Source organism: Stegodyphus dumicola, chromosome 9 (genome assembly GCF_044657685.1).
Source record: "Stegodyphus dumicola isolate Sdum_Otavi_A_Nest chromosome 9, ASM4465768v1".
Lineage (NCBI taxonomy): Eukaryota > Metazoa > Arthropoda > Arachnida > Araneae > Eresidae > Stegodyphus > Stegodyphus dumicola.
In genome coordinates, this window is record NC_140776.1 from 39435053 (window position 1) to 39451001 (window position 15949).

Consider the following 15949-nt stretch of genomic DNA (forward strand, 5'->3'; position numbering starts at 1 on the left):
ACCATGCTAATCGGACTCTCCTGTCCTAAGACGTGAGCGCTACGCAAACAGCCAGTCTTCTGGCAAACAATCCTCTCTCATTCAGTCTTTTGTAAACACGCACCCTTGTTACACGGGTTCCCGTGGCTGCATACAGGTCCCGAGAGAGCTGAGAAGCTGTAGCCCTTCTGTTACGCCTCGCTAAAATGAACGAATAGCGATCTTCTCTGGCCGTCGTGGCTCTTAGACGACCTTGTCCAGGCTTTCTCTCGATGGATCCAGTATCCTGGAACTATTTCTATAGGTTAGACACGACGCTGGGCTTTAAATTAAACTATCTGCTTATCTGGACTTGCAATCGGCCTGCGTCTAGCCTCCCCACAATTTGCCACTTCATTCCATCATCTAAACGTTGGTGGTTACTCACTTTTACTGTTCCGATGTCAATTTAACCAGATTGCTGCAAGATAACGCTAAGAAATTCGCCAAGGTGTGGAACGAACGCAATTCCTCTTGCCCTTCACGAGCTTATAAAGCCAGTTTTTCTGCTGGCTCCGTCTACACATACGTGTACGCTTACGTATTTGCTGTACAAAATTTGTATTTTTATCTAGAAGCAGTGGTTTTTCATTCAGTTCAGTTCTTTTCATGCAATTCGATAAAATATGCAAATTCTTTTAATTTATTTCACCAGTGTATATTGTTGAGCTACTAATCTCTGTTTAACTGCAAAGCTATATATGCGTGTTACGGAGGAGGTCGTGAATTTCGCTTGAGCAGTGGAGTTTTAGTAATAATCAGGAAGTTTGAAAAATGAAATGTAGGTAGTTATTAAACAGTTTAATCACAAAGTAAAAAAGCATAAGAAATAACTGCTGCTGCTGACGTAAGTAGAAATTCGAATAAAACAAGACAACAAAACTCTCAAATTACTAACAGAACGCATAGCATGGATTCAGACGCACGGCATGAATATATGCGCATCAAATAGTTGAACTCAGAATACGATATCGCATCAAAAGGTTGAAAGATCTTTAATTCTATTTGCATCGCAATACGAAATGTTCTTGCCCTGGTTGATATCAGTGCATGCATTTCTTCTACAGAAAGTATGCTAGCGTCTCCTTATAGTTAATTGAAATAACAATAGTTTTTTGCACTTTTTGACTTTCTCGTTAACTTTTTGAATAGAAAAGAAATGTCAGATTAATGTTCTGTCTGCTTCTACGTGGAGAAACGAATCGCAAAAGACCTTCATTCAAATACATAAAGTGTCTGACCAATTGGATAAAAATTAAACTGATCATTATACTTGTTCTAACCCTTAGTAATATAATTAGTAATTAAGATTGTACAATCAGGAATTAAAAATGAATTTTTAGTCACCATTGAAAGGCGTTTTCTAGCTTGCAGAATGCTTTCAGAAATTATAGTTGAGTAGAATGAATGCTTTTTAAAAATGACATTGGGTAGTCACTTTTTTAAAGTGATATCCCGATTATCTAGCATAGCTGGGAAAGCTAAATTCATACTGGAAATTATTATTATCACTGCTGTACTACAAAGCTGTATTCAAGATCTTCTATAACATCCATTAGAATGCATTTCTTCTCTATTGTGCAGTTTTTAGTACTGTGCAATGTGAATCCTAATAGATCTATCTTTATAATTTTACCAATGTAAACATAAAAAGGTAAAATTACGTACTTATTGCAGTGTACTACATAATTATGCTTTTTTTATTATGCCAAAATAGGGATAAAATGTTTTCTTTTGTTCTATTGGTATAGTTTAATAAACGATCTTTGATAGTTTTGGAGTTTCCACTATTCTTATAATCACACCACCACTCAGTCACGTTTATATCTGGAATTCATTTGATTACTTTCACTTTTATAATTAGCTTCACTAATTAATTGAGAGCTCTGTATACAATTTTGTCTGGCAGTGTGCATAGTTTGATAGTAGCACGGCACTCGAACATTTTACTACCTGACTAGAATACGTAGGACGATTTAAGAGCCTCACTGCTTAGGACCATAACGACTGAGTCTAGGGCACCAAGTTTTAAAAGGTCCTTTTACTCCTTCTGTAACCTCTCACGACTTTGTTACGTCCAAAGAAGCGTTTTTTTTTTTTTTTTTTTTTTTTTTTTTTTTTTTTTTTTTAACATTTTTTGTGTTACCTTTATTTATTAAATATCATGTTCTTTGCCTTTAAACCATAAAATTCAGTTCAAGAGCAATATCGCGAAATAATTTTAAATTGAGCATATCTTTAGAACTTCTGATACACAATCTCGCTCGCTGGAGATTTTTTTTTTTTTTTTTTTTGGGGGGGGGGTATAACGTTGCCATTGCTTGCTTTGAAATCCTTGAGTCTGTTAATTAAAAATTCGTTAACGTTTTACAAAATATAAAGTTGATAATAAAACAAATTCCAAATTTTAAATTTGGGCTTCCAGATGCCCATATTCGTAGTAGTATTACGTCATATAAAATTGGATGGCTCTAGATGCTGTTGTTTTATCACAATGCGAGAAAAATACATACATTTATGCAGATTCTTCATTATTTAATTTCTTTAAATATAATAGAGGGCGATAACATTTGGTGGCAACAATTTGAGACAATAACGAAAACAAGAGTCTCTCAGGGATAAAGCCCCTTTGGACTAAAAATACTTAATCATATATGCAGTGTAAATAAACTCTTTATCACATAAGAGATATAAAGATATTAAACTCTTTATCACATATATATTTATCATCATATGTTTATAAAACTCCTAGAGATATAAAACTCTTTATGACATAAGCAGCAAGAACAACGTTGCGTTTCTTAGCTGATGTTTTTCGAATTAGCGTGGGATGATTCTACGCATTGCCGCGAATTTGAAACCTCATTATTATACTTCAAAGTTCTTTGAGTTGGTGTTAAAGAATAAGTGCCAAGTAGTAACATTTTGTTTTAAATTTAATCTTAAATTTTGGCAGATTTAAATTAAATAAAACAGTTTCGTTTAAATTTGATGGATCGAGTGAAGTTTTTAGATATTAGTAAATTGGATTAAGAAGAGTAATGATGCATTCTAAAACTACCCTATTTCTGAGTAAATTCAATAATTCTATGGGGGTAAAGTCGGGTAAAGAGAGCTATTTCAAACGTCGATGAATATTGTTGCGTGCGTACGGGTTCGTTATGAAATGAATGCACAAGTCCGATGAAAAAATGAACAAAAATTTATTATTATCACAACAAAAATGCTTAAATTTTCTCAAATTATCATGCAGTATTACAATATCTCACAGTAGTTATCTTTTAACTACTCAAATGTCCAATAGAACGTCATTCAAAACAGCTAAAGAACGCTAATCCGCGAATTCGCTACAATCAACAAGAGCAGTTTTCTAAACAACAACAAACTAAGCAATTACTACAAACTGAGATGTTTTCCTCCTTTTATAAGATTTTAAAATCACGGGCTAGAATTTTCCAGCACTTTCTCGAAATCAAAAAGAGATATTTATTTATTTAACGCACGCGCTCTTGTATTTTTAATTTTTCCGGCTTAGCTTTCTTTTAATATTCGTCACGCGCTGCACTGCGCGAGAAATAAAACCATTTAATTTATAATTGAACTAACATTAGCTTTTTAAATACCAAATTCGTAACACTGCCCCCTTCCCAAGGACTGCACGTCCCGGGCAGTACAATCCCTGGACAGGAAGCTAAACTTACAACTGTGGCATAAATGCATTAATAAGCATTACATTACAATAATAAACAACATGAACAATAAATGCAATACATAAAACAAATCAAATGCTATCAAATACAAATCAAATACACATTTAAAAACAAAATGGACCATGGTCTTATACTCTTTACAATTATTTACATTATGTACTATGGCCATAGTAATAAGCTAACCTGTCGTAAGAGTTCGAAGACTCACGGATCCGAACCACGACGTCATTCGTGTTCAGCACTGTGTATGGACCATCCGAAGACGACTGTAATTTAGGACTCAGTCCTTTTCGTTGAATTGGGTTCCACAACCACACCTTGTCTCCTTTGTTGGATCTCTGTCTAGTAGCTCTTGTGTCGCATCTGGTCTTCATTTTCTCCGTCGCCAAGTTGACTCGCTTTCGTGCAGAACGGTGCATCCCCTCAAAGCGGGCCTGGGCATCTTGAATGTGTTCCTCCGGCGATGAAGGCGCATCCGTAGGGCGACTAAACAGGCGGTCACAAGGCAGACGAAGGTCTCGACCGAAGAGCTTCTGGGATGGGGAATAGCTGGTAGTCTTGAGTTTCTTTTCGACCCTGGTATGATTTCGGCAGCTTCCCGAGCTCGATCTTTCGGACAAGGCGTCGACATTTCCAGGCGAGGATCCCTTTTGAAGATGGATAGTCATGCCATCAGATGCTGAAAGCAGCTTATTGTTTTTTAAATCTAAGGAAAAATTCTATTTCCTTAAAAAGTCCAATCCGAGTATGCATGGATCTGTAATATCCGCCACATATGCCGTGTGATGGTAGGCGGCACTTCCAAACGTGATGTTTACGTTTAACTTCCCAGTTATGTCGATCTTGTCACCAGACGCAGTCTGAAGGGTAACACAGGATGGCGTCCAAATAAGTTTATCTTTAAACTGTTCAGCTAAATCTTTCCTAATGATGGTAACATTAGCTCCTGTGTCAATGATCATATTGCAAGGAACTCCATCGATATTCCCATTGATGGACAATCCGTTATTGTTGCCACTCACTATAGAGATCTTAAGCGCGTTAAAACAGGGTTTTTCATTATCTGGCAACCTCCGTTCCTTGATATGGTCATTAGTTTGTTTCCTGCGTCGTTGCTCAGAAATTGTCTCAATTTTCGTACCCTGGGGTGTTCTGCAATTCTTTCGTACGTGGCCTTCAGCTCCACAGTTCCAGCACTTTGGTTTCTTGTCAGTCCTTTTCCTTCCCGTGGCATTTAATTGTCTGTTTAAATCGTATGCCTTATTTTCCGTGCTCTGGGGAGTTCTGCAGTTTCTTCGTAGGTGGCCTTCAACACCACAATTCCAGCACTTTAGGGTCGGTTTTGTTTCACCACTATTCCGTGTTAAAGCATTCACTGGTCTTGTCAACTCATCCGTTTCATTATCCGTGCCCTGGGGTGTTCTGCAATGCCGTCGTAGGTGACCTTCAGAACCACATCTCCAACATCTTACAGCCACTTTGTTTTCCCTGCTACTCCGTATCAAAGCATCGACTTGTCTGGATAAATCATCTAAACGAGCCATCAATTGGTCCCCTGGGTCGTGGAGTCGCACAGCTCTGACTGGGTAGCGATCCCTAAGAGTTGCTTGCTGGGCTGCCTCCAATTTCACGGCGTACAACAGAGCGCTTTTTACATCCTTTACATCTGCCATTCGCAGTGCTTTCTGTATTTCAGGGTCCCGGATGCCATCGATGAAATATTGCAGCGACAGAATTTCCCTCGTTTCTCTCGGGCACTCCGTAAATGCGAGGTGGGACAGCCTTTCAACATCCGTGGCGAGTTCCTGAAGTGTTTCGGTGAGCTTCTGTTGACGGGATTTTAATTGGAGCCTGCTGTAGTCTTTTAAACATTTCTCCCCGAAGCGCAGCTCCAAGGCGCCGGACAGAGCTTCGAAATCTAACCTTTTGTTTTCGGGAAGAGTCTGAAGGATATCCGCTGCGTCGGCTCTTAAAGAAGCGGCGAGATGACAGGCCTTAGCTTGGGAATCCCATCCATTCGCATCCGCCACGATAGAAAATTGTGTCTTATACACCTGCCAGGAGGTCTTCCCATCATATGTCGATAGCTTCAGAGAGGGACGAGCAGGCATGGGTAGAAATTTTAAACCATCCGAAGTGCTCCCTGCCGTCTCTACGAATTTCTTTAAAGTGTCAACTTCTTTGGCGACGACAGCAGAAATTCTGTCTTCGATTTGTTGTTCAATATGTCCTTGGACGGCAGAAACTCTTTCTTCAATTTGTTGTTGGAAGGCCGAAACTCTTCCTTCGACTTGTCGCTCCACAGCCGACACTCTATCTTCTATTTCATCGATGACAGAAGAAACCTTTTCTTCAATTTGCCCAACTTTATTTTCAACCACATCTATTCTACCTTCCATAGCATCGAATTTGGTTTCTATTATGCAGGCAATTTCTCTTTTCATTTCGTATTGACTTTCTTCAATCTTTACTTGTACGGCTTTTATTTCGTCTTTAAAAGTTAATTGACCAGCTTGAATGGCCTTCATCTCTTCCTTAACGGATTCTTGGCCCAATTTCATCTCGCCTTTAATTTCTTCTTTAACGGAGTTGACGGCTCCTTCCATCTTTTCTTGGAAAGCAGCAAATGCAGTCATCATTTGCCTGAATTATTCTTCCATCGCTCTTGTTCTTGGCATTCAAACTCCACTTCTGACACCAAAAATTGTTGCGTGCGTACGGGTTCGTTATGAAATGAATGCACAAGTCCGATGAAAAAATGAACAAAAATTTATTATTATCACAACAAAAATGCTTAAATTTTCTCAAATTATCATGCAGTATTACAATATCTCACAGTAGTTATCTTTTAACTACTCAAATGTCCAATAGAACGTCATTCAAAACAGCTAAAGAACGCTAATCCGCGAATTCGCTACAATCAACAAGAGCAGTTTTCTAAACAACAACAAACTAAGCAACTACTACAAACTGAGATGTTTTCCTCCTTTTATAAGATTTTAAAATCATGCGCTAGAATTTTCCAGCACTTTCTCGAAATCAAAAAGAGATATTTATTTATTTAACGCACGCGCTCTTGTACTTTTAATTTTTCCGGCTTAGCTTTCTTTTAATATTCGTCACGCGCTGCACTGCGCGAGAAATAAAACCATTTAATTTATAATTGAACTAACATCAGCTTTTTAAATACCAAATTCGTAACAATATTTATATAACTGAAAAAAAGCAACATTCAAGTTGCATCAGCGATGTTTCTATAGATGAAAAGAGAATATTTAAAGATTAAGAAATCGGTAAATGGCAACAGCAAGAATTAGAGAGCGTTCTAAAACAATTTATATTTCTTTGCAATTATTAGAATTAATGGTTCATTTAAATATTGCAGATTTCAGCCTGCTTTAGGAAATTACGGTTATAAATATTATTAACTCAAAGAAGCCTTAGCCCAGAAGGGCTATTAGTCTCAAAAAGGGATTTTGCGTTGAATCACTACAAAAGTCTGAATCGTTTTTCAAATTGTTGCCACCAAATAGTATCACTCTGTATTATATTTAAGGAAATTAAACAGTAAAGAATGTGCATGAATGTATGCATTGTGAAAAAACAACGGTACCTAGAGCCATCAAATTTTGAATAAGTTAATCCACCACCCGAATATGGACATCTACTTTTTTCCAAATTTTGAGTTTCGAATTTATTGTATTTGTATTTCATATTTTGTAAAATTTCAATGAATTTCTGATTAGCAAACTCAATGATTTGGAAGCCAGCAATGGCTAACTGTTTGAAATAAAACATTTTTATCTCAAGCGCTCGAGGTTGCCATTCGGAAAAATATAAGATATTAATCTTCCAGTTTTAATTAACAAACTCGGCTGTATGAAAGCAAGCTTTTCCTTTTTATCTTCAGCGCGCGAAACTGCCTATCGGAATTTCTAAAAATAAGCTGTTTTTAAATATTGTTAGACCAAAGGAAGATTAGCCCAAACGTTCTCGAAACGTGTATATGTATGTAAATGAAGAAAATGCCATTTCAGGCGTAATACAAAGTGTGAAAGTTTTCAGATTTTTATCTAATTATACAAGTATTTTTTATGGCTATCGAAAACTTATGGTCATCTTACCCTGTGGCTGCCACTTTGCCTTCCCTACATCTACGTAGGCGGATCAGTTAAAACGGCTGGCAATTAATAAATCCGAAGAACTCTTACTCTCAAAAGAGCCTTTCTTTTCCCTTGAGAAAAAGAGGAGGTTGTTCTAGCATCAACAGCAGCAAATAATGCCTTAATAGTAGATTAATGGTAAATGCAGGTATTTACGAATTAACGGAACGTGTCAGGAAAAGGGGATTTATTGCCTTCCCCGTTCTTTTCTCTCCCCCTCTCACTTTTATTCTAAAAGTAAAGCAAATGAAAAAGATTCTTTGGCCATATCCATGGAAATTTTTTATTATTCGTTCTAAATAAATAATCCACTATTTTTCAAAGCTTTGTGGGTTTTTTTTTTTTTTTTTTTTTTTTTTTTTTTTTTTTTTTCTAAGCAGGATGGCTGGCTTTTGTGTAACTTTCTTGATCTTGTTTCATACGTATTTAAATTTTCCTTGATTGTTTTGAAAAAAAGTTGAAGGGTAAGAAACGTTAAATGTAATTATTACTTTTAGAATATGATAAAATTTATGTGTTTATTTCATTACCAAAATCGCTTTTCCTTTTGTTCTGTCGTTACTGATAATCTGTTTAAAAAATTTTACTTAATTGTTATGAGAGCAGATGACGTGATAATGATGAAGGAAAACTGAAAATGTTTAAAAAACAAATTTATAAAATATAGCACACCATCGCTAGCCGGCGCGCAAATTATCATTCTCTAGCCGAGTATATTGTTGCGAAATGCAGAGCTGTGGTAAGATAACTTCCCTGCAAATCGTGGTTGGGGTTGCCAGGAAGTGGCAGGGAAAGTTAGGTTTGCCAGGTTTGGCACGGAATCACCCATTTGGTGACAAAATCGGCGATATGCCTTAGACGAAGCGAGAAAGATTTCTTAGCGGTTTTCCTCGGGAATGTTCTCGAAGGTAGGTTAGAGCTATATATATTTGCCTGTACGCAGAGTAAAGTATCTACAGCAGCGATTCTCAACCGGTGGTACGCAAGAGAAAAATAGATTATGCGCAAAGAAACAAAGTATTTTTAATTATTAAATTCAAAAATCTCGTGAAGGAAAAGAACACTTGATAGAAATTTTCTGTAATCGAACTTCAACTGAAAATTTAAAAAACAACATACTTGTTAATTTTTGGCTGAAAATAAAACTATTAAATTTTTATTGCCTTCTTGGCACAACCTATTTGTGTGAACAAGGATTTTCCTCCGTGTCATATTTGAAAAATAAATACAGAACAAAATTAAAAGTGTATCTTAATTTACGGTTAAAATTAAGTGAAATAAGACCGCGTGTAAACGCATTGATCTCTCTTAAACAGGTCCAAATTTTGCACTAAACTTTAGAATTAAAGTATTAAAACTTAAATTTTGATAATAAAAATGATAACCAATTTTTAATCTGATACATTTTTATGTGTGCATATTTAATACAAATAGGCAATAGATTGTGCAAATGGCAATATATGTATTTTTTTAATATTTCTAATGAGGAATTATAAAATAATCCTTGTAATAAATGTAGTGGTGGTACTAAAGTTTTTCAGTTTCTGTTTAGATGGTACGCGTTAGTCAAAAGGTTAAGAACCGCTGATCTAGAGTATTTTGAGTTCAGTAGTAGAGTTTTGAGTTCAGAGATTAGCTTGAGAGCGACCAAACCAAGTCGGGAGCTGTATTTTAGTGCTTTGCCGTGAAACTGTCTTGTCGTTGTAGCCTGAAGGCTGTGTCGCTGATTGTTTCAGCGTGTTTATCGTGCATTCTCGACGACTGTAAACGTGTCTTTGGAGCTGTTCTGTGTAATACTGGCAAATAAATTATGTTTTGATTCTTCATTAAGTGTTATCCGTCAGTTACTCCAAATCCACGAACCCGTAGAATGCAACAATATGATGTATGGCGAAAAACCGTTAGAGAAGAAATGTCTTTGATTGATAACACTAACGATATAGAGATATGTATAAAAACTAGCAGTCAGATTTATAATAAATTGTATTACCTAAATATATGATTAAAAACTCAACAAATATAAATATTGATTAGAAATACGTATATTCTTTTTAGATCTCTCAGTTTTGTAGATTGAAAACAAAATGAAACTTAGAAACATAATTAAATTATAGATCAAAATATACACCCACATAAATGAGATCACATAAAGATAAAGATGACATAAATTAAAGATCTTCATCGGCATGAATGGCAACAGCTTTCAGAATAGCAGTTTGCCAGTTCGCATGATTAAAGACCTTTTCTCGTATAATTCGCAAAATTTCTTATAACTGGCAACTGCAAAAAATCTGCGACATTGACTAATACTGTGGTGCATTAGCATGCTACGAATAAAAGAAACTGTATATATTTCTACCGTTAAAAGGGTTTTTTTTATGACGGGCACAAGCCATTTTTAGGCTTTCGCCTCTATTAAGGCTAGAAGTGGTGGGCATTTTATTATGAAGGTACCTAACAGGTGGCTACCGTTACTTCCTATGAAGATTTACATCCATGTCTTCTTCGGGATTTGAATTTAGGCCCTTCCGTATCGAAGTCGGCTCTTCAAACCACTACACCGTCTGGGTGGCTTAAAAGAAACAGTATTATAGAAAAGATATAATTGTTTAGGATTCTACACCATATATCTAAAATGAGAATGGTTTTGTAGTAAAACATAAAAAAAAAAGCATCAGTCGCACAAATATAATTTTGATAGAAAATGAATGCGACTTTTTTAACACTTTTAATTAATTCAGTTACCATAGCAAAAATTTACAAGCAAAAAATAATTTTAAAATATTAAATAGAACTTGTTTATTAAAATTTTTGAAGGCGTTTTATCCGTTTTCGAGATTACACATTTACCTATACTGAAGTTGTGAGTTACTTATTTCTTTTTGTAGAATTTTCAAACAAGTTTATGTTTTAAATCTAATTAGCTGACTAATAATAACTACTGAAAAGAGCCTTATATTATTATGTTTCATGTAAGTTGTGAAAACTGAATATTCTCAGCAAGAAAAATTGTCATTAGGTACTTTAAATATAACCATCGAGAATGGTAACTGAAAAAGTAACTTCTCTTCGATATTATTTCCTTACATGACTTGATAAATATTTGAGCCTTTGAGACTTTTGCTACTTTATTTGCATAAGATGTTTCACTTATTTTTCCAACAGCGTTAATCCCCTTTAGTTATTTCCAATCAACGAAACAAGGTTTGTGTAGCGAAATATAAGAAAAATGTGTTCTTTCTAACAATATAGTATTGCTTTTTTAAACGCCAATTTTCTTCTTATTTAAGTCTTTGATGCTTAGATAGGACCACCAATGGCGGAGTAGTTAAGACCAGAGAATACTGGTAGTTCGAACTGGCTTGAGTTTGACCATTATCTTGATGGAACATTACCTTTTTGCGTTCCTTCATTTCGAAGTTTTTTCTTGATAGAAGCGTCAACACAGACTGGCATCGCACTGTACACCTTACTGTCCGAGGGTTTTAACTTTTTACATATACTCTGTATGCATATACTTTAAATTTACGCGGCAATTCCACCAGATACAAAGCATTGCGACGCTGTCGACGGGTTTACGGACGCAGACTAATACCTTTTAGGCCTGTGTTGTTGAAGTAGTAAATCCACTTCCTTCCACAGTGTCACATGACACAACATTAGTACATAAAGCTGTAACATGATTCGGTGACATTCTGTAGCTGACTTTTTGGAACAGAACCGGAATAAATGATGGTTCTAAACTGTTAGTGTGATAGTTCCATTTCAGACACCTTAATAATAACGATATGATTTTACAAATTTCACAACACAGTGTTCTAAAGCAAGGCTCTTTTTTTTTTTTTTTTTTTTCAAATGCCAAAAATCGTTTCACAAAATATGGTTAAACACGCCAACGAGAACTGTTTGCGCAGACGATATTGGCGGTGGTAGGAAACTTTCGTTGAAACCAGATATTTTGTTTACTCACTTTTAAATAATTTACAACTCTTCCCCAGACTAAAATGTGTTATGCCACTGTGTTATTAAACTTAAACATAGACCTGAGACTTTTAAGTATAGGTTTGTGACTTATTTTTATAATATAAAGTAGGCATTTTATTTTGATTCCATCCAAGAAAACTGAACTTCAAATGCATCCTATAGAGAATATGGATGTTCTGATTTAAAGTACTCTCGATGTAGGTATTCAGGATTTCTTGCACTGCTTTCACGAAATCACCGTCCAAATGCACATTTTAATGTATGAGAAATCTTTATATCAATTTATTTAATAGATTTTTAGCCTACAGTTACTACAAACTTAAAGCCTTATCTACATTATGAAGCCCGATACACATATCTGTAACTGTTGCAATCGTAATACAGACTGAAAAATGGACAAATCAATTTTGTCGCATATTTTTTTTAGTCATGTGACAATGCCATCATTCTAAGCGAATTCTTAACAAAATAAGAACGCATTTTACAGATATCAATAGGAGCATATTTCTTGTTAAATATAGCAGGCGTTTACCAAAGACACCTTTGACTGCTCTTTGTATTCGACTGATAACAGTAATTTACATTTGTAAATTAATTTAAGCAATAATTCTAATGTTTATGTAAGACATGAAGAGTAACGTAGCATATCTGAAACTCCAAATGCTAATATTTAAATCTTTTCTAGGTACTAGAAGAAAGAAGCTTAGAAAGAAAAACTATCAGCTCTTTGAAAAAGCAAAGAACGACAGAAGAACCTGACTTGAGGAATGTGGCCATTCAAACTGATTATCAGAAGCCTCCTACTTGTCGTTGCCAGCATTCTTCAAAACAACGGTCAATAACAGCAGAATGTGACAATCTCAGATCTCCTAAAGACATGTGCATGCTGAACAGTACAGAAACTGCTATTTAGCACAAAAGGACAACATTAAGATTTATCAGAACTGTCAATAAGGCAGTCAGTGCTCTTAAGTTTTTAATCCTCCTAATCTAATAAATGGGTTGAATTTTTTTTTTTTTTTTTTTTTTTTTTTTTTTTTAAATTTATTATAAAATTATTCTAAAAATCAATGGATTAGAACTAAATTTGGAATGGAATTTTGGGACCAATATTTAAGTAGATTAAAACTAACTTCTTAAGAAAATTCCGAATTCATGTAATTAATTAGTTGGGAAAATGATGGTGTAATTTATGTTTCCTTCAAAAACAAAAGTAATAAAATAGTAATAAAAATGTGACCAGGTGAAAAGAGAAAAGAAAACAGACGCGAGTCTGATTGCAACAGAAACCTTTCACGGTGATAAAAATAACAAGCGATTGTTTATTACATTGTCAGTAATACTTATACAGCACGTAACCAAGATTAAATTCCTGTAATGAAAACTGCTAATTAACACCAAAATTCCCTAACAGAATTTAAATTGATTTCAGTTCTTCTTAAATTCAGTTTTGAAAGTTTTTACTACCTTCTCTAAAAAAAACTTCTGAAAAAAAAATTTTATGCATTACTTCCAATACACTTATTCCTTTAGTTATTAATAAGCATACTGGATTATTAATAAGCATAAAGGATAAAACATGAAGAACTTTCATTTTTTTCATATCTAAACAAAATATATACTCCTTTTTCTCTCTCACATTATTAATTTATAAATGTTTCACAAAGTTTGCAAATTTATTTGTTAAATAATTTCAATTACTTAGATGTTGAAAATATTTGAATTTAAGATTTATCAAAAATAATCTCCAAGGAGTTTTCTTTCTCCTTTGCAAAACAGACTTAATGCAAGAAATGTTTATATGCTAACATTTCTTGTTCAAATATTTCAAATGAGGATCATGTTAAAAGACAATAATACTTCTTATAACAGATTAAATGGAAAAAGTTTAAACACAAAATCTCTTCAATTAAATTTCGGAAATATATATATATATATTTTCCTTCACTGCAACTTACGTATGTCATATTATATTTGCAAAATTAAGCAATAATATGTGTCAGTTTCCAACCAAATGGTCACATGAAAGGCTATGTGTCCTGTACTGCTATGTGTACATAAAAGTCTGTGTGTGGGGGGTTAGTGGTGAAATTCCACTCATGCAGGTACATCTTGCAAAGAAAAAAGGGGGGACCGTTCTTGTCTCCCGTTCTACTGGACAGATTGATGATATTTATTTTTTTTTTCAGCTCTCAAAAGCACGAATTAAGATGTATATTAGATATATATATACCATTGTTATAAGATAGGTATTCTATTCTGACACAAAATCAGACTTTTTCTGAAATGCCATAACACGTTTTTTTTTTTTTTTTTTTTTTCCCCATATTTCGATTCTACGACTCAAATTATACCTAGATATTAAATTTTGTAAAATCTGATGAGAAACCTGCCAAGATATTTAAAAATTTCCCTTGGCGCGCATTTTTCAGTTTGCGCCAAGAATTATTCACTTCGCGAAATTTTGAATTTATGGTAACCAATTTTCCTTTCCCTTTCACTGTGCATGAGTGCAATAAAAGGTGCATTGTTCATTCTTTCAAAAAACATTTAGGTTAGGTTAGGTTATTTAATTACAGCAAAGCCTCGAGAGCTATCTGCCCTAAAAGGAGGGATGCCTTCGTGGAGGACTTTTTAAGGGAAACTGGCTCGTATACACGTTACACATGGGGAAAACCACGAAAACACCCATGCAGCCAGCCTGTTCGCGGGATTTGAACCTCGGACCGAACTACCAGTGTTCAACGACTTTACCGCTCGGCCGCTCAAAAAAGTTTTAAGCAGCATATTCACATTTGTCGTTATTATCGCTTATAACAAATATGCTAAATTTCAAAACGCGCCAATATATAAATTCACGTATATCTTCGGAAATACTGAATAAAAAATTCTAATTTTTTGCAAGTATGCCTAGAAGTACATCTACTTTAAGATGATGGGGAAAATGTTAAAGGTTATATAATTCAAATTTTTTTTCGGGAAATTTATAAAAATAACTAAAAAACACAAATTTTAAAAATAAATCAGAAAATTGCTGCGAATTTTATTTGGGCCGAATCTAAATTACAAATTGTGAAAGAAGAAATCCATTAAGTTTAATAAAGAAATATTAATAAATATATACCACAGTCAATTAACACAAAGGAGCTAAAATTTCGAAAGCTAATTTTTAAAAAAACTATTCGTGCGATTTTTACAAAGCTTGGCATTTGGCATAATCTGAGTCGTAGAAACAGAAAAAATAGTTATTTCATTTCAGAAAAAGTCCGATTTTGTGTCAAAAAAACTATGTTAGAAAAATGTTATATGTAAATGTAATATATATCTCAAGTCGCTGAGCATCTTAATAAAACGTGTCATATCCTTTTTTTCCCATTTCTTCTTCTTTTAGTTTCCCAGTGCACATAAAAGTTAAGTTCATACTCATACTGTACGCACTGCAAAACAGCGTACACTTTTTGCTTTCATATCATGCATAGGATTGGAGGAGTAGCGTTTTTAAATTCGTTTGAAAGCGTATGCGTAGTATACTGGTTGGCCCTATTAACGTAGATTTTGGATTTTCTCGGCACCGGTCATACTTTTCAATCGAAAATTAATCATATAATACATCTCATTTTGTTTTTGATTTAAAATAATAGACATCAGATTCTTCTTTTCATTTGAGACAGTTGAGTGATTATTGATAGTCCTCTTAATGTACAGGACAAAACAGGAAGAACTAGAAGTGTAACCATAATTTCATGTTACATGCATATATAGTAGTCTCACACGATTAACTGTATGTGTGTAGCTGTGAAATTCCACTCATGCAGGTACACCTTGCACAGAAAAACGGGGGGGGGGGTAGTCACACCATTAACTGTATACTTCGCTCCAAATTTGATGGACTGAGCACAGGGAACAGATCCGAATGTCTTCGTCTACCACCAGTCACACGAGAGGGCTTTCGGCTGGCCAGAATTTCAAGTGCCCCATACCGCATAGACGATATACATATACAACTATCTATGCCTTTACAGGAATATTTTCCGTCGCAGGGATCGAACTTGGGCCAAAAGATGTGGCAATCTG

At 34.8% G+C, this 15949-nt stretch overlaps 1 protein-coding gene across 3 annotated transcripts in view; it reads left to right on the forward strand.

Annotated features, from left to right (window-relative positions):
* Positions 1 to 15241, forward strand: part of LOC118183789 (uncharacterized) — a 193401-nt gene extending 178160 nt beyond the window's left edge. For all 3 annotated transcript variants that reach the window (XM_085823341.1, XM_035353391.2, XM_085823342.1), the window contains one exon: positions 12561 to 15241. In XM_085823341.1, the coding sequence (XP_085679467.1) occupies positions 12561 to 12788 (228 nt within the window). In that variant the 3' untranslated portion in view covers positions 12789 to 15241. The remainder of the gene's footprint in view (positions 1 to 12560) is intronic.
* Positions 15242 to 15949: the final 708 nt, after the last annotated feature.